Here is a 17,643-nt window from a genome sequence, read left to right on the forward strand (position 1 = left end):
GGGTATTCTTGGGGGGAGGAGGGAAGGAGAGAATTTGTAATAGAAAAGAAAATAATAAAAAAAAAACCCTTATGTTCTATTTTAGAATCTATATATCTAGAATACTATGTATTGTTTCTAAGGCAGAAGAATGGTAAGATCTAGTCAATGAGGGTTGAGTGATTTGCTCAGGTCACATAGCTAAGAACTGTCTGAGACTACATTTGAACCTAGGATCTCCTGAATCTGGGACTGACTCTTTTATCCTCTGAGCCACCTCACTGCCCCACCCATTAGCTTCTGTCTTTCAGAGCTTTGCCTTGGTAGTATTTTCCCTTCCCAGTCAGATGCCTGGGAGAGGGCAGGCAGATCTGGGAAGTTCTTTGTGAAGTGTGCTTATAAAACATTTTCCCCTGAGGCTATCTTTCCAGCCCCTGCTGCTTCTGCTGTGGCCAACCTTGTTTTTGCCAAGTTCCATGCTCTGTTGCCCAGGCTCTGCACTCTTCAGCCCGAGTCTCAAGTCTCATCGCCAAGGCACTGCATTACCCTCAGGGGGTAAATCTGTGGTGCTTTCAGCCAGCAACTGAGAATTTAGAGATTGTCCTGTCCAGGCCCTCACTCTCTGGGGTGGTAGGTGGTGTGGGGGAGGGGTGATCAGCTTCAACTTTAATTAGTGCAGTTTCGCCCTCCTATAGCATGGGAATTGCCAAACACTGTCTACCTTTAAGGTTTTGTCCAGTGGGAGAGCCCTTTTACTCAACTGGTTTTGATTTCTGTCCATTTGAGATGCTTTGAATTGATAGGTTGGAAGGAAATTCAGAAGGCTCCTGCTAGTATGCCACCATATTGGCTCTGCCCAACAGTGACTCTTAATAAAGAAAAAAAAGCATTTAAGAATGAGCCAGAAGCACACTCCATTAGCTATTTTAAAAACAGCTTTTAAATAGCTATTAGAAATAACTTCGAGGTAAGATGGTGGAAGAACAGGAAAAAGTATAACCTAGCTCCCCCACAAATATCTAGAAAACACATTCACCTAAATTGTTTGGGAATCCAAGAAAAAGTCAGTGAGCCACTTTTCCTGCCCAGATTTGTTTAGGGGGACAGACCTAGAAGTCTGCAGATATAAGGAGCAGGGGGCAAGGTTATAGACCATGCCTAGGGACTTAAGAGAGGACAGAGGATGGGAGTACTGCAAAGTCCCGGGGTTCTTGAACTAGTGCAAGATGCAGCAACAGGTGCTATCTAGCAGCTCTGACCTACTGTTCAGGTCAACGTCATAGACCCTGGACACACTGAGGAAGAGGCTTAGGTGTAGCAGAGAGAAGTTGTGGTCATAGGCCCTCACTTTGTATTAAGCAAGGAACAAATTCAGAAGCAAACATAAGCTGTATGGCTCTGATTCCAGGCATGGAGCAGAAACTCAGTTCTAACTTCCACTGCAAGTCTAGGTTGGCAGGGGTCCCAGACCCCCAAAGGGAAGCCAGCAGTTCAGTTGTTCTGAATATGCTGCAGAGCTTCGCAGTGAGTTAACAATGGCGGAGTCCAGTAGTAATCTACAGAAACTTTCAATGAGTAATGAGATGACAGACACAAACCTGGATTAGGAATTTACAGGGCTCAGACCAGAAGGGCAGGGAGCAGACCTTGCCCTGGATCAGAGTACTTTGAAAGCACTGTAAGTTTGTGGGCCCTAGACCAAACTGTGAAAGTGGCAGGAAGATACAAATATAAAAGGATAGAAGCTCAGGTTAGACAAGCCTTTACCAGAAACATGCAGAGCCCAATCCTAACAAGGTCTAAAGTCAAGAAGCAAGGCTGGGGGGGCAGCTGGGTAGCTCAGTGGATTGAGAGCCAGGCCTAGAGATGGGAGGTCCTAGGTTCAAATCCGGCCTCAGACACTTCCCAGCTCTGTGACCCTGGGCAAGTTACTTGACTCCCACTGCCCACCCTTACCACTCTTCCTCCTAGGAGCCAATACACAGAAGTTAAGGAGGGAGGAGGAGGAGGAGGAGGAGGAGGAGGAGGAGGAGGAGGAGGAGGAGCAGCAGCAAGGCTGGATGGAGAAATGAGGAAAAAAAACCCTCATAATCTTGCAGTAAAATGCTATTATGGCAATAGGGAAGCTTCAAGTTACAAACCCATCAGAAAATGACTTGAAAACACCTACAAGAAAAGTCTCAAATTAAAATGCAGAATGAATACAAGTCCAATAAGAATTCCTGGAAGCAATAAAACAAGAGTTTAAAAGTATGACCTAAAAAGTGATTTCAAAAACCAAAAGAGAGTGACAGAGGAGGAAAAAAATGTGAAAAGAAATGAGGTATAGAAGAATAATAAGAAAAGAGAGTTACAGCTTGAAACAAGACATGTAAAACCTTATCCAAAAAAATAATTTCCTGAAAATTAGAAGTAATCAAAGAGAAGCTGACTGTATAAAATATAAAGAAATATTTAAGCTAAAAGACTGAAAAAAAAAAAGAAATATGAGGTATACCACAGGAGAGGAAAAGAGTTTCATATTTTATTTTAAGATTTGGCAAACAAAAATTTAAGGTGGGGAAGCCAAGTTGAATTACAAGACCACTGATGAAAGTCTTGAAATTATGAATAATAGCTGAAGAAATTGGTAAAATGTAAAATATAAAACTTAGAAGAAGGGCATGATAGGTATCTATAAATATCTGAAAGTTTGCATTTGGAAGGGGGATAAGATTATTTTTCTTATCTACTGAGGAAAGAATTAGGAGAGGAAGAAAGGTAGGGAAGAGTTACAGGGAAATAGATGTTAATTAAATATAAGAGCTCAACAATTAATTTTGCCCCAAAATGGAATAGGCTATCTTGTTAGGTAATGAATTCTCTCGAATGAAGGTGATTCAGGCAAGATAACCTAGTTAGATGAAGACCATGTGAGTTTTAAAAGGTCTGGAGGGCAACTTGTGACAGTCTGGAATCCAGAACCAGTGAAACAATGTTGTCTTGAGAAGAAAGAAGTGACCCAGAATCCTACCCACCTTTAGCTGAGACAGATTTACTCAGCAGAAATACTGCATACAGACTTGAACTTGGTGGAATTGATACTATTTGCTTCAGGTACTTTTGGCTTCCAGCTTGGAGAGAGAAAATTGAAGATGTCAACCTCACTTTTGGTTCTTGAAAGGAAAGTAAGATTCTGGGAAGAAGCTGACTTGAGAGGAGCTGGCAGGCCCCATCATGTCCCTATCCCTGGTCTGCCATACTAGAAACTTCAGGGAACTTCCATCTTGGGTTAGATCTTAGCTGAGCTGAGTTACTTTGCTCCTGATAGAAGAATTCCTTTGTAGTTCATAGTCAAATCATGGACATTCTTGGAGGAATTGCAACAATCCTTAGGTAGAGGATGACCTTGGATCTAGGAAAACCTAGGTTCAAGTTCTATACTATGTACCATCCATATGATCCATGGACATAGATGGTTATATAACCTTTAGGTACCCCCAGTCAATACCAATTACCAGTAACTATGATATTGAAAAAAAAAAAGGAGGGGGCCACTAAAAACTTTTAATAATGGAGGATATGAACCATAGGATTAGTAGTTTAGATGAGGTATTTAGAGCCTGAATTGGGGAGAGAGGGAGAATGGAGAAATAAATAGATGAGAGATTCTGAAGGGAGATGTGGTTTGACACATGTGAGCAAAAAAGGAAAAAGGAAGAATTGAAAATAACTCAAAAAAGAGCCTAGGTGACTAGATGAGTGACACTGGGAAAAAGAAGGAATACATTTTGTAAGGGAGATGAAGAATTCAGTTTTGCAGATGTTGGACTTCCATTACTTGAGACATCTAGGAATGTTAAACAAATCATGAAGAAATATTACCCTCTAGCTTCTATGTGGGTGCTATTAACCTGAGTCATTTTAGCAAATCCTGAATTTTAGTATTGGTTTTAGAAAAATAAAGTTTCCTAAATTCTTCATAGAGGAGTATGACTAATAATTTTATAACTGCTATTTAGGATTAGTAAATATGTATTCCATTCCTTGGAAATATACTTTTTTTCTTTCATTCCCAAATGTTGACCTATCAAACAATCCTTATGTCTTAATTTATCTTTTTTAACTTTATTTCATTTGTACAGTTTTGTAAAAATAAAAGCATATGATTAGTTCTTTGATGAACATAATGGTTTTTCTTCAATAACTGGTCATTCAACAGATTTGAAATTTGGTTTTGTTGGCTTCATTGCTCCACACTGATTTCCTATATCTATTTTCACCATCGCATTAAAAAAATTAATAGATAACTGTCATTTTGCCATTTCACAGATCAGAATCTGAAAAATAATTTCATATTATGTTAGTTAAATTCATGATACCTTTTGGGAGTCAATGTAAAAATGTCTTAATTTATATAACTTTGGCAAAACAAATTTTAAGCTAAAATATTTACTTCATTTTTCAGTTTATACCTATCACTACTATCATATATGACTTGCTATTTCCTGTAATAGCCACCATTAGTTTTTGTAATTATTCACCAACAATAGTATCATAAAAAGTCTGACTAGAAATACTTGATTACTATTCGATTTAGCAAAGAAGTAGATCCCATCACTGATGAATGATTATAGTTCTGACCTCAATGTTGAGTTGATAATTTTAACTTTCTTGAAATAATGACATATTGGAATTTCACTCATTCATCAATGACATGACTGACTTCTTTGCTGAATTGGATAAACTTTTCTGAATACCTTTTTTGTGTACATTGACAATAAAATGGCTATAGCCATGCTTTCAGATTTAATAGATTTTACTTACATTTTCTCGATTATTTTATTAAGTTTAGACAATTAGTTAAGAAAAAAAAATCAAGCCCTGCTTTATAGTGTTTGCTGATTTCTATAGTGTAAAACTCCTACTACAGCTGATTAAGTGACAATGTTACTTAATGAGGAGTTGGGAATAGATTTGCCATTATACACTATAACATACGCACTGTATAGTTACAATGGATACTACCTCAAGAGCATAATAGTAAGATAATTAGGAAATTATGATTTTGAGTAATAACTTTTGTTTTTAATGTCATTCATTTAGTTTGTAGGTTTATATAATTATTTTATATTGGCTCTGCTTAATACTCTGCTTGCAAAATTCGTGAAAATTTAACAATTTGCTCTAAGAAGTGCTGGTATACCAATGCTATAGTAATTTGCTGGTCCCAGAACAAGAAATGCCATTTCTTGCCTCTGGGCATTTTTATTGGTTGTCACCCATGCTAGGAAGGGTTTCTTTCCTTCTCACCACTTACTGGCTTCTTTGGCTTTCTTTACCAATTAAAATCCTATCTTCTATGGGAAGCCTTATCCAAATTCTCTTAATTCTAGCATCTTTCTGTTGGTTATTTCTTATTTATGATGTATATAACTTGTTTGAACATAGTCGTTTACAAATTATCTTCCTCATTAGATTGTGAGCTCCCTGAGAGTGAGGGCTTTTGCTTTTCTTTATATCCCCAGAGCTTAGCACAGTGCCTACCACAGGGTAGGAACTGAATAAATTACTTATTGGTTGACTATACCCAATTGTATTTTTCACCTCTGAAATAATACCAATTTGTACAGATTTTACTGCACTTTCACAAATTTTCTCTCATCATTCCTATTACATGTTTCATGAAGCCACAGAACATGTGATCTCACAACTCAATGATGAATGAATGAATGTGCTTTTAAAATACATTTTTAGCAGTCATCTTGTAAATAAAATTTTAAAGCATGGTAGGTGTTACCATCCCCCTTATCAAAACTCCCTGTACCTTAAAACTAGACAAGGAAATGGTCAGTCATATGATTTGGCTCTAGACTCTACCTTTTTCTATTTTTACCAGTCTCAACTCTGAAAGGTCATTGGACTTGGTTGAAGTCAGAACTGCTTAATTAACACTGTCACGACTCTCCATAAACTTATCAGCATGCTAGAGGTCAACTAAAAAAATGTGTGGCACTTTTTCTTGAGAAAAAGGGCATAACAGTAGCTGCATTATATACCTCACAGGGACGTAGTGAGGAAAGCCCTTTCTTTTGTCATCTGTAAGGCACTATATGAAGGGGAGGTGTTTGGTCCGGTAACAGCTTCCTACCTTCAAGTCCTCCAAAATGCCCTACACCCAAGCAGTGAGCCTAAGGAAGCCAGTTCACTAACTTCAACATCCCGCTGACCATTAATGTAGCTCCTAGTGAGTGGCCAAGTAGATAAGAACACAAAAAAGGGAAGGAGTGCCAGGATAGAGTCAGAGTCCATCTTCACTCTCATTGTATTCAGCAGCACTCTGCTTTCATGGTATGTGTATATATGTGTATAAGCATGCATACATGTGCCACTCTCCTCGAGGGCCACTCTAGCTTCGAACCACCCAGCCACTCATCACTTCTCTCACTAACTCCCTTAAATACAGTGAGTGAGGTAACTTGGCTGACACCACTTCACCAGTAAGCTGGGTCCTCGGCTAGCTCTCTGGGCCTCAGTTTCCCCGTATGCGCGAGAAGAGGGGGGTGGGGCTAGCCAGCCACGCAGGTCGTCCGCAGTTCTGGCACATTCCCCAGGGTGCAACGGGCAAATCTGGACTGGCCCCTCAGCCTCCCGACCCAGGTTTAGACTCGAAGGAAACTCCGCCCCATACACCTCCCGCTTGCAAGCTCACCTCACCTCCTCCTCGCGATACCAGCCGATCTAGTTCTAGGTTCGGGATTAGTTCCCCCTCCCTTACAGCTGCTCCTAACCGCCTCGGAGGGCAGACCGGAAGAGGAAACAAGGCAGGGGGCGGGCTTACGGGTCTACGCAGACTCTCTAAACACTGGGAATAGGGAGGTGAAGAGGGGGTAAAAACTCACAGCGTCTCAGTCACCATGAAAACAGACCACGCCCCGGCGTCTCGGGCTCGTGGGTCTCCAGTGCGCAGGCTTACGCGCCTCTAAGCGCACGCGCAGTTCCTGCCCCAGGAACCCGGCAGCCACGGTGTGGGGCGCGCAGGCTACGCCGCCCGCTGCCGCTGTCACTATGGCCCATTACAAAGTGAGGGGACACGAAGGGGAAGGGACCGGGACTCGGGGCGAGTAGGGTCGGGACCTCCGGGAGCCGGGGGCTCCGGCATCGTGTGGGGCGCCAGTCTGGGTTTGAGGGAGCCGCAGATGGAGCCGGGTTGGCGCCGAGGGACGAACTGGCGCGTCCTCGGCCCCTCCTCCCCGGCCCCTGACCCTGACCCTGACCCGTAGTATCTCCTCCTCAGGCCGCCGACTCGAAGAGGGAGCAGTTCCGGAGGTACCTAGAGAAGTCAGGAGTACTGGACACGCTCACCAAAGGTGAGCTGAGCGGCGGAGCCGGCGCCAGAGAGCTGCGCCCCAGCCCCGGCCCACCTGGGGCCCTTAGCTGCTTTCTCTTGGGGCCTCGGTTCCCCTTTCTGTAGAAAGGAGTGGGTGGTGGTATCCCGTAGACTCAAGAGTCCTGTAGCGCGCACTCCGGGTTCTCATTCTCAGAACACCGGTAGCACTGCATCCCCCTGTTGAGTTCCTGCTAGGAGATGCCCGGGAGAGGGCAGGAGAGGAGAGCGGGGGAGGGGGAAAGCTGAGCAGGTACGTCTCCACCTGCGCTGGGGCCGCTTCTGCTGGGCCCTACGGAGGCTGCCAAGTAAGCCGCAAGCAGAAGAGAAGACCAGTTTGCTGGACTGTGAAGCTCTACCGCCGCGCCCTGTTGTTCCCGTTCCCTCCCCTTTATTGCCTTCAGCTTTCCCCTTTGCTGGCCTGGGAGCGATCCCACTTAGGCCGAAGGGAGAAAGATTAATTTCAGCGGTTGTTGCAAATCAAATAATTGGCTGGTCTGAGAAGAGGTGTGCTCCCTTCTCTCAATCCCACGAGTTTGTCTTAATTCCACTACGCCTTAATCTGGAAAACCTGAGGGTAGGTACAGGTTGGAAATTCAGGTGGTTAATTTAAGGTTAGTTTTTAAGCTGAGTGACTTAAGTCACTTGGCAATTTTTTTAGGTTACACAGTATAAAATGTTTAAATACAAAGTAGTATTGTGACCGGAAAAGCTTTATTCCAAAGTAAAATTATTGAAGACCGTGGGTGTTTAGCTGGCGGGAGTAGACTGTTAATTCTAGTCTACTAAACTTATACCTTTTACTTTTTTGGGGGTGTCTGTGGAGAAACCACCAATTTCTTTCTTGCAAAATTCTTGATTTAAGGAGTTTGGGGTGGCGGTGGTGGAGTTATAAAATTGTTATATTGTTTCCAGTTCATTAAAATGGAAGACTTGCTACAGTGTACTTTCCCTTTCCCTTATCCCAGTTGGATTTAAGATTGAAGATAGAAGTTAGATAAGGGAGCAAGGTAGTAAGTGGAGGGGACAAGATCAGAAAGTTGACCAAGGCATTTAGTCACTTTGGCATCTTTCATTTTCAGTGTGAAGAAAAGAGGAAGGGAAAAAGTTAAGAGTAAAGAAAATCAGGGCAGCAAGATGGCTCCATGGATAGAGAGCAGGCCTAGAGACAGGAGGTTCTGGGTTCAAATATGACCCCAGACCCACTTCCTAGCAATGTGACCCTGGGCAAGTCACTTAACCTCAATCACCCTGCACTTCTGTCTTAGAAACAATACTTAGTATTGCTTCTAAAAAGGAAAGTATAAGGGCTTTAAAAAAAAAAAAAGGAAATTGTGCATGTGAAAGATTTACCTATTCGGTCTAGATTTTAGATTCTGGTGGTATGAATAGAGTTCCTATCCTGAGCATCAATCTAGTTCCATATCCTACAATCTTTGCTTTTTCCTTCTCTTCCTCCTTTCTGTTTCATAGATTCTCTACATTTTTCTGTTAGTTATCAGGGGGAGGGAGGGATAAGGGGAGAAAGAAGATACTGTCCTCATATATTTCTGAAAGTTTGTAATGGGGGGGGAGGGATGATTAAATTTATTTTTTTGGCCCCACAGGTCAGAATTAGGAATACTAGGTGGAAGTTGCTAAGAAGCAGATTTTGGTCTCATATCTGGAAAACCCTTCAGAATAACTCAAGATTTGCAAAATATAATTTGTTGTCTTGGGAGGTAGTGGGTTTCCCTTCATTTGGAAGTATTCAGGAAAAGGCTGGATGGTTACTTGTTGAATATGTTAAGGGAATTCTTGTTCATATATGGGTTGGACAAGATGGCTGTGATCCTAATACAGATTGTGTCATCTGCATTCTGTTCCCTACTTCTCCAAACTTTCCAATATTTGCATGTTTTCTAAATGCTTGAGACACTTGTACACATATCTGCTGATATGGGCACATCTGTATCTTGCCAAATTTATTCAGCTTGGGTACTTTTCATAATCTCTTCTATCCTATTAATTGATCCAATTCTATAAGTTTATTAAATGCCTTCAAAGTGTGGGGTGCTGGGGATACTGAGAGAAATGAGAACAGCTTCTGCCCTTAAAGAGCTTAAATTCTCCAGGTTTATGAATTCCTTATTCCCATCTTATCAGAAGTGCCAACACTTAACCAGCTCTGTGTGACCTTGGGCTAGTTCATTTTGCTGAAAATGGTAACTTGGTACTTTTTTTCTTGACCGATATATATCAAGAGACTGTGCCAATTCCTATCTTGTGCACCTTTCAGAATTACAGGTAGAATTCCAGTTTAAGGAGTCCAGTCTCTCTTCCTGCCTCATGGATAGGCATCTTGTCAGTGGAATCAGATCTGAGGACCTGAACACCAGAGTGAGCACCGACAGCCAGAAAGCACGCTTTATTAACTTTTTTTTTTAAAGCACCTTCCTTTTTTCTTGAGATCACTGCATCACATTTGGAAAAAAAAATCAAATTTTATTATATTGACTATTGTATAGGAATTTAAATAGTTATGTAAATATTATACCAAAAAATTGTGAATAATGTATCTTACATAGGATTTCAAATTAAATTTAATTTATTGTATCCACTCTAGCATGGTAGTGGTAGTATAGATTTAGCATCTTGGGAAAGATGCTGGGAAAGAATCTTACTCTATGTAGCAGGATATCCTATTTGTTGAGCTGTCCCTAGTTGAGCATGTTGATTACTAGTTATATGTTTAAGTTTTTGATTAAAAGTTCCTAAGCATTTCTTGTATTGAAATTTTACTCAGAAGAGTCCTTGATTCTTTTAAGTACAAGGCTTTTTCAAGTAATTTTTGGAAGTTTTTATTAAAACTAAAAACCTCAGCTAATAATCCTTACCATAAGTTTAATTGCTACTTTTTCTACTTTTCGATTCACAGTGTTGGTAGCCTTGTATGAAGAACCAGAAAAACCAAATAGTGCATTGGAGTATCCTTTCTCTTAGAGATATTAGTCACTCATGGTAGTTGTGGGCATTTTTTCACATAGAAAACCCTTTTACATGTTTAGGAGAAGAATGACTTTACAATTTGTTCATTCCAGTTTCTGAGTTGTGAGTTGGTGTGGTGGTACAGGGTTGTTCTTATGGAGGTTACATTGAAGGTAGCTTGGGATGGCTAAAAAAAGCACTGAACTTAGGTGTCAGATATGGGTTTGAAGCCATTAGCTCTGCCACGTACTACATCTATGACCCTGAACCTCTCTGGCTTCTCAGTGGTAACAAAAAATGTTGGACAAGATGCTATCTTTAGGGGCTCTTCTAGCACCTACTCTGGGCTGAACAATATGCGAAACACCCAAATAGGTAGTTAAAACCCCAACTTTACAGTTGAGGAAACTGAGGTATATAGTTGTTAATTGTCAGAGGCTAAATTTGAACTCAGCACTTCTGACTCCAGGGCTCTCCCCACTGTGCCACCTACCAGCTAAAAAAAGAAAAGGTTCCTCCCCTGTGATCTCTGATTTCCTTATGGAGACAGGGCTGTGAATATGAATAAAAATTCCATCATTTTGAGGTATCATAAAAGACCTCAAATTCATAGAGCTTGAAAATCTATAAGATATTTCCCCCATAATAATCTTGTGAGGGAGAATGGAGGGTATTCAATTTTATTTTCCTCACTTTATAGGTGAGGAAATTGAAGCCCAAGGGTATGAAATTGTTCACCCAGTCTCACACAGGTAGAACTTTTAGAGTGGGGAATTTTTACTCAGGTCTTCTGATTTCAAATTCACTGAATCCAGACTGCTTCACAACACACAGTAACATTATACTAGTCATTACTGGGGGACATCAGCTTCTTCACTGCAGCTTTCCTCAATATTTTAAGGCAAGAATATTCTTAACTCCACTATTAGTTTTCTAAAGCATCATTTAGGAGCTTCAACTCCAGAAAATCCAGAAATAGAGTTGCTTCGCGTAGAACTGGCAGAGACGAAAGAGAAATATGAAGCTGTAGTAGAAGAAAACAAAAAACTGAAAGCAAAGGTAAATATGGAATTTTAGAGCAACCTTCCCTCTTGTTGATTTTCACTATTCCTGATTATGACATAGTAAAACCTCATTATTTTGGACATACTGAAAAGAGGGTTTTCCAAGTCAGTTTAAAAAAAAAGAAAAAAGGCTAAATTTGTAGATTGTTAGAAAAAGATAAAAAGTTTTACTATTTTCAAGTCTATTTAAATAATTTGAGGGTTACAAAGTGTTAAGAATACTTTTACAAAAGTAGGTACTTAATGTTGAACAAAAGAAATTCTTGGGGACCTACTTTATTGAAGGTATGAATGACTAATAATTGGTATTCTTTCTTGATAAACGTTTTATTTCCAAAGTTATTTTGATGATTTCTCTAAAATAGTACAAAGTACCCCCTGGAAACTTGTACTCTTCCTTCAGTTGAGCAAAATCTTATTTTCTCAGCACAATGATAAATCTCAGCCTGGCTCTTGTCTTAATTTTCGTAGGTACCAAATTAGTGTTGTTCAAATCAATGAAGTTTTATTCCATTTTGAATTTGTAATATGCTTTTTACACACAGTTATAATACTTGTTAAATATTTTTTTTACTTATTAGACACTGTCAGATGTTTATCTTCCCAGTTCAAACCCAAATACCAAAGCTAATTGACAGCACCCAGGTCTTCTAAATATTGCCCCAGTATTCTTTCCATAAGACAGTTCATCAACCTAGAAAGTATTCTAGGGACCATCTGAGATTCTACAGTGTGCTGAAGCCAGTTTGCTCTTTACTTTTTTTTCAAGTCAAGAGTACTGGTAAATCCTGGTGATGTCCTTTATCAGAATAGTCTACACATTTTTCCCCTTTAGGAAATTTCTTCTGGTAAACCATTTATAACTACAGATTTGCCAAGGAGAGGAAAAGTTTGACTTAATGCATGTCACAAAAGTGTCTAATGTGATCAAAATGACTTCTTGTGAGAGTCCTTAAGTTTTATCCTCAAGGGAAAAATCGTAATACACTTGAAGTAGTGCTGCCAAAAGCTGGGCATGCTTTTCAGTTTGGTAAATGAAAAGATTTTAAAATGTCAGCACTAAAATCTGCCTCTAGTGGATTTGATTCTATTAATCATAGAGCCTGGAGTGACTTTAAAAAAGAGGCTTGTTTGGTGCAGAAACTTTAGCCTAATGTTAAGTGTGCTGCTTCCTAATTAGATTGAATATAATCAAGTTATTGCTGCTGGTTTTGTTGCCTTTGAGTTGCTTTTTTACCTAGTTTAGAATAAAACTCACCAAAGCTCCTCTGTCTTTGCCCCATAGCTTGCTCAGTATGAACCACCTCAGGAGGAGAAGCGTGCTGAATAAGATTCTTCTCAGTTGAACAGGCACTGAAAACTGGCTTTGTACAATTTGCATAGTTTGTATAGTATATAATCAGTCTTTTATGGACAGATACTATAGAACTCTTCTTATATGTTAAATTCACTTATCACATTTAATTGTTACAAAAACACTTAGAATCACTAATAAATAAACTTAATATAATTTTCTTTGGCTCATAAAGCAGGAAAATCAAAAGTAAATCCTGTGGAATTCTAAACACAGCCATCCAAATTGTTTTCATTACCTTACAATGTAAGTTATCTGTCGTTTTCTTAGATTAAAAATGACTGTACTGTTACATTTTAACCAAGCAAAAATTAGCTTGGTGCTGCCTCGATTTGATTGCAGGATGGAAGCCCAGCTAGGCCCATGCTTTGTAAAGCTGACAACGTTGTAGTTGTGAGGGTCTCCTAGGAGCCTGGCCTGTAGTTGAGGCAGCCACAGCCATGCACATGTTTCCCTGGAGCTCCTGTGGGCTCTTTGTCAAGATGCTGTGCTGTGGATGCCATCTCAGCTTTCTTTGTCTTGCTGGCCCTTGCTCCATTTTGCTGTTGTGATTGTGCTCTGGCTGCTGGCTCTTGTGGTGCTTTGTAGTTGGCTTCCCTACGTTCTTCTTGCACCTTGGCCTTTGCATATTTGTTTTGCAGCTTGCTATACAACAGCATTTCCTGAGCCAAAGTTCATGGAACTTTAAACAGAGCCAGACCTGCTGCTACTGCTGCACTGTGTAGCCTTGAGCAAGTCACTTCCTCTCATCAGGTCTCAGTTTTGGGAAACTGAGGGGCTTGCTCTCAGTGGTCTCCAAGGTACCTTCTAGTTCTGACGTTCTGTGATTCTTGTGCCCGTTTTTTCCCCCTTTAAATTTGCTTATTTATGTTTAGCACTGATCAATGGCAGTTTTGAAAGGAGACTGTCCTAGAATCCTGGTACCTGTACTGTAGTACCTGGTCATTTGTAGAGTGTATTTCACCCCTGAAGTATTTACTCCTTTAACCTTTCATCTCATCTTTAATAATCCTATGAAGTAGGAAGGGTTGAGGGAAGAAACTTTTTACCTTCTCCCAAAGGCCTCTCTAAGCCTAGCTCTAAACCCACAGAGTACTTGTGTGATCTCATTTGGGGTCACTTCCCTTCTTGGGCCCTCATTTATCATCTACAAAATGAAGGGGCCAGACTAGATGACCTGAGCTACCTTCTAGTTCTAAATCCCATTGCTTATATTTTACTTTCCGAATTGTGCCCTTGTCAATGGTAGTGTCTTCTAATAACTACTGGGAGTGTGAAAGGGTCTCTTCTATTAAGTTAAGACTGGTTTGGTTAGTAATAACACATTACAACCTCTGCTGAAAGCCATTCCAACTTGATGGTACTAAATCTAGTTAATCCAATGTGCCTTGCTGGTCCCACTCTTTACATCTGTGGAGGTGGTTTAAATGCAATACTGTCAATTCAACTTTTTTTATGAAGCATCTACTAAGGGTAAGGTGCTGTGGAATACACAAAAATGAATTCAATCTAGTAGGGAGAGATAAGCTACCACTAACTACATTACCAGAACCTGTATAAAGTGCCACAAGAGAAGGAAAATGAGGTATTAAATTCAGTTGGAGACATCACTTTCTCACCTTTAGGGGAAAAGTGGGAGGGTGAGATTAGAGTAAGCAAATCACTTGCATTTAACTAGTTTAAGGAAATGGTATAAAACTCCTCCTTGGATGGATTTGGATAGGCCACTGCCATTTCCTTTTGTGAAGGGGTTAGTTACTAGGATAGCAGATGTAGGGTATAATCTTGGACAAAGTTTCATGAATGCATAGCTTGAGGATCCACAAATTTCCTCAGTAAGGATGCCCCCTCCACCAACACAGATTTCTGCTTTTCTATAATATTAGTTAGCCTCTGAGAATTGCTGTGGCTGAAAAATCTGATATTCTGTGACCTTGATCTTGAAATGTAGATAGATTGGTCTTCACATGAGATTACAGTCTGTCACTGGGTTCCTACTTTAAGAACCCAGGGTCACCATCAGCATTTACTCTACATTTGTGTTATGATATGGTAAAATGTGGGTTGGATGGGTGATTATGTAGCTAATTAAAGCTGGTTGAACTTTACCAAATAGTGTGGATTTAATGGCTCTATATCATCTTGGAGGGTGGTCTTCATTGGGCTCTATTCTTTTGTTGGTATTTTCATCAGTGACTTGGATGAAGATCAGAAGGTATGCTAATTAAATGCAAAAGCGACAGGGATCTTAAGGGCTCTCTACTGTAAATGCCCTCAAGGGACTGGAATGTGGGGCTGAAACCACTAAGCTGAAATTTAACAAGATAAATGCACTCTTCAAGGTTTGAGAAGTCAAACACACAAAATAAAAGCACAAATGCACAAAATGATAGAAGTCTAATTTGTGGGCATTGTGTAAAAGAACTGGGGATCTTAGCTGACCAGAACTTCAAGATGATGTTTTTAAAAAAAGTAGCTGTATTAGAAATCATGTGCACATCCCCTGAAGTAAGTTCAGAGTACATATGAAATATGAGGTTCATTTCTGGGTTCCTGCTTTTTAAGAGAAACATCTGAAGGAGGGTAACCAGAGGGCTGAAAATCATGCCACATGAACATTTGGGAATGTTTAATTTGAAAAAAGAAGACTTGGGATAGGGGAATTCCGGATGATTCTGAAAAATTAACTTTTATTGATCTTTTTTACTGTCTTCTAATGTTTAAAGGATGCCATCTGAAAGTGAGACTAGACCTACTTTGTGTGCCTGAGAGTTTAATTTGATTCAACACAAGAATACTATGGATGGGAGAAGAGTAAGAATGTGTTCACTAAGATCGAATTCCCTTCCTCCCACCCAATCTCTCATTTATTTTGCAGATGAGGGATGTTGAGTTCAGAGCCCTTAAGGGTGTCATTTTAGACTAGGGATTCAGACTCAAGATTCTTGATTAAAAATTTAGTGTACTTTGCTGTTCAACAATTGGAAAGGTAGCCTTAGGTGGTAAACTGCTCATTGCAGGTATTGGTGGCCATCGTTTAGGGATGTTTTTATGCTGGGTCAGGATGAATTAGCTGCACTCTAGGATTCCAACACTAAGCTCCTATGAGATGTTCTACAACCCACAAGAAGGTAGTTCATCTCTTAAAGTCTGACACAGTTCATGCCTCCTGCCTAGATAATCAAAATATCAGAGAGAATACTACCTGCCCAAAAAGGGAAGATCTGATAGGATCCTTAAGTGCTTATCCCACAGTGTCCCATCCTGGTTAGGGAGAAGAAACAACCCGAATTAGGAATTTTTTTGAGATAGTCTCAAATTTAATATGGCTAGAAAAATCTTTGATTTTTCTTCCTAACAACCAAGTCTCAGAAGTAACTTTTTGGACTGGAGATAGACTACAATGAAGTTCTAGTATAGAGGAAAAGTCAATCCAGAACCATTCTTTATTTCCTAGGTTTAGTTACATCCTTTTCATTAGGATTGGCTTGGCTCTGATGAAATGTTAGCACCCACACATGCACAATAACTTCCCAATTATATGGAACTTTGAGGTTTTATGCAGAATTTTCCTTACCACATTGTTCTGTGAGGTGGGCAGGTGGTGACTTGCCACAGTTATGAGGAGCCAGGATTCTGCTGACTGTGGACTCCCAGGCCCCGGATTTCTGCCTATCTATAGATTACACACATCCTTCAATGCCCTAATGATCTGTGTGATCTCATTGTTGCAGGTACATTTTCCCAATGATGCAGCCTGCTTGCCCCATTATTCCTGCCCATTTTGTGCCACTCTTCTCTGTCCTCTCATTAATCTGATACAAGGTGAGGAGGAGGATGGACAACCCTATGTGCCAAATACTCTTTTTAAGGGAGAAAAGGGTATTGCTGGATTTGGGGGTCAGGCATGGTTTCTGGCAAACAAAATGGCATTGTGCTGTTGGCATCTCCAAAGCTATACCATTGGAGCCCAAACGTTTGACAGGTCTTACCAGGTAGGGAGGGGTTTTGAGCACAGGCCTGGCCGGGGGCCGGTAGTACCAAGTGCTCAGCCAAGCGTCCGCGAAGGTGGAGAGAAGGGAGTCAGCTGTGGGTCCCGAAGTTGTGGGTCCAGTGCGGCTGCAGGAGATCTCCCGAAGACCGATCTTTTTCGGAAACCAGCCTTGAAGGCCTGTCCAGCCCCATCCAGCCAGCCCAGCCTCCTCTCTGGAGGAAGGGGAGGGCTCCTGGGCCAGTGCTCTCATACACTGCGGGCCTGAAGATCTCTCCGTTCGCAGGGAGATTACGGGGAGAAAGGGAAAAAGGCGAGCGTCCCACCAGGCCTAGGGGCGTGGGGTATGCGCACTCAGCTGGCAGGGGTCGAGGCCACGGCCAAGAGCACGGCCACAGCTTGGGGGGTAAGGGAGGGAGGGACGAGTGCGTCCGTGGCCTTGGGCACTACGACCGCGCTAGAGGAAAGGGAGGGGCAGGGGCCGAGCCAGCCTGACCGGCCTCCGAGCTCATCTAGGGGAACCCTCCTCGTGACCCTGCCCTCTTCTTCCTCCTCTTTTCTCCTCCTCCACCCCTTTTCCTCCCCCTCCCGCAGGGCCCAGTCAGGTGACGTAAAGCACGTGACGCGGCACCGCCTACCCAGCCCGCGCGGAGTGGCAGTGGAGTCGGCCAATGAGAGGGCGCAGCTCAGGCGTCGACCCAATGAGCGAGGCGTGGGGCGGGAAGAGTCGGGGCCGGTCCGGGCGGCGGCGGCGGTGGTGGCGGCAGCGGCGGGGGGGCGGCTGGCAGGCAGGCAGGCAGTGGCAGGAGGGGCGGCCTGGCCTGGCCTGTCCTGTCAGGGCGCGGGCGGCGGCTTCGGGACGATGTCGCTGCAGTATGGCGGGGCGGACGAGGCGCCGCTCTCCGGCAGCTACGGCGCGGCC

The 17,643-nt window shown here is 41.8% G+C and overlaps 1 protein-coding gene across 1 annotated transcript; it reads left to right on the forward strand.

The window, feature by feature from the left end:
* Window positions 1–6,970: 6,970 nt before the first annotated feature.
* On the forward strand, window positions 6,971–14,838 carry LOC123243253 (MYC binding protein). The gene is made up of 5 exons (XM_044671472.1): window positions 6,971–7,041; window positions 7,256–7,328; window positions 10,263–10,311; window positions 11,242–11,371; window positions 12,662–14,838. The coding sequence occupies exons 1-5, from the start codon at window positions 7,027–7,029 to the stop codon at window positions 12,704–12,706; spliced, it is 312 nt and encodes a 103-aa protein (XP_044527407.1). The 5' UTR covers window positions 6,971–7,026; the 3' UTR covers window positions 12,707–14,838.
* The last annotated feature ends 2,805 nt before the right edge of the window (window positions 14,839–17,643 follow it).

Source organism: Gracilinanus agilis, chromosome 3 (genome assembly GCF_016433145.1).
Source record: "Gracilinanus agilis isolate LMUSP501 chromosome 3, AgileGrace, whole genome shotgun sequence".
In the NCBI taxonomy this organism is placed as follows: domain Eukaryota; kingdom Metazoa; phylum Chordata; class Mammalia; order Didelphimorphia; family Didelphidae; genus Gracilinanus; species Gracilinanus agilis.

Excerpts from the sequence above, each read along its gene's own strand:
- LOC123243253 (XM_044671472.1), top strand. Across the intron at positions 7,329-10,262 it reads ACTGGACACGCTCACCAAAG|TGTTGGTAGCCTTGTATGAA; the intron begins GTGAGCTGAGCG and ends TTCGATTCACAG. Across the intron at positions 11,372-12,661 it reads ACAAAAAACTGAAAGCAAAG|CTTGCTCAGTATGAACCACC; the intron begins GTAAATATGGAA and ends TTTGCCCCATAG.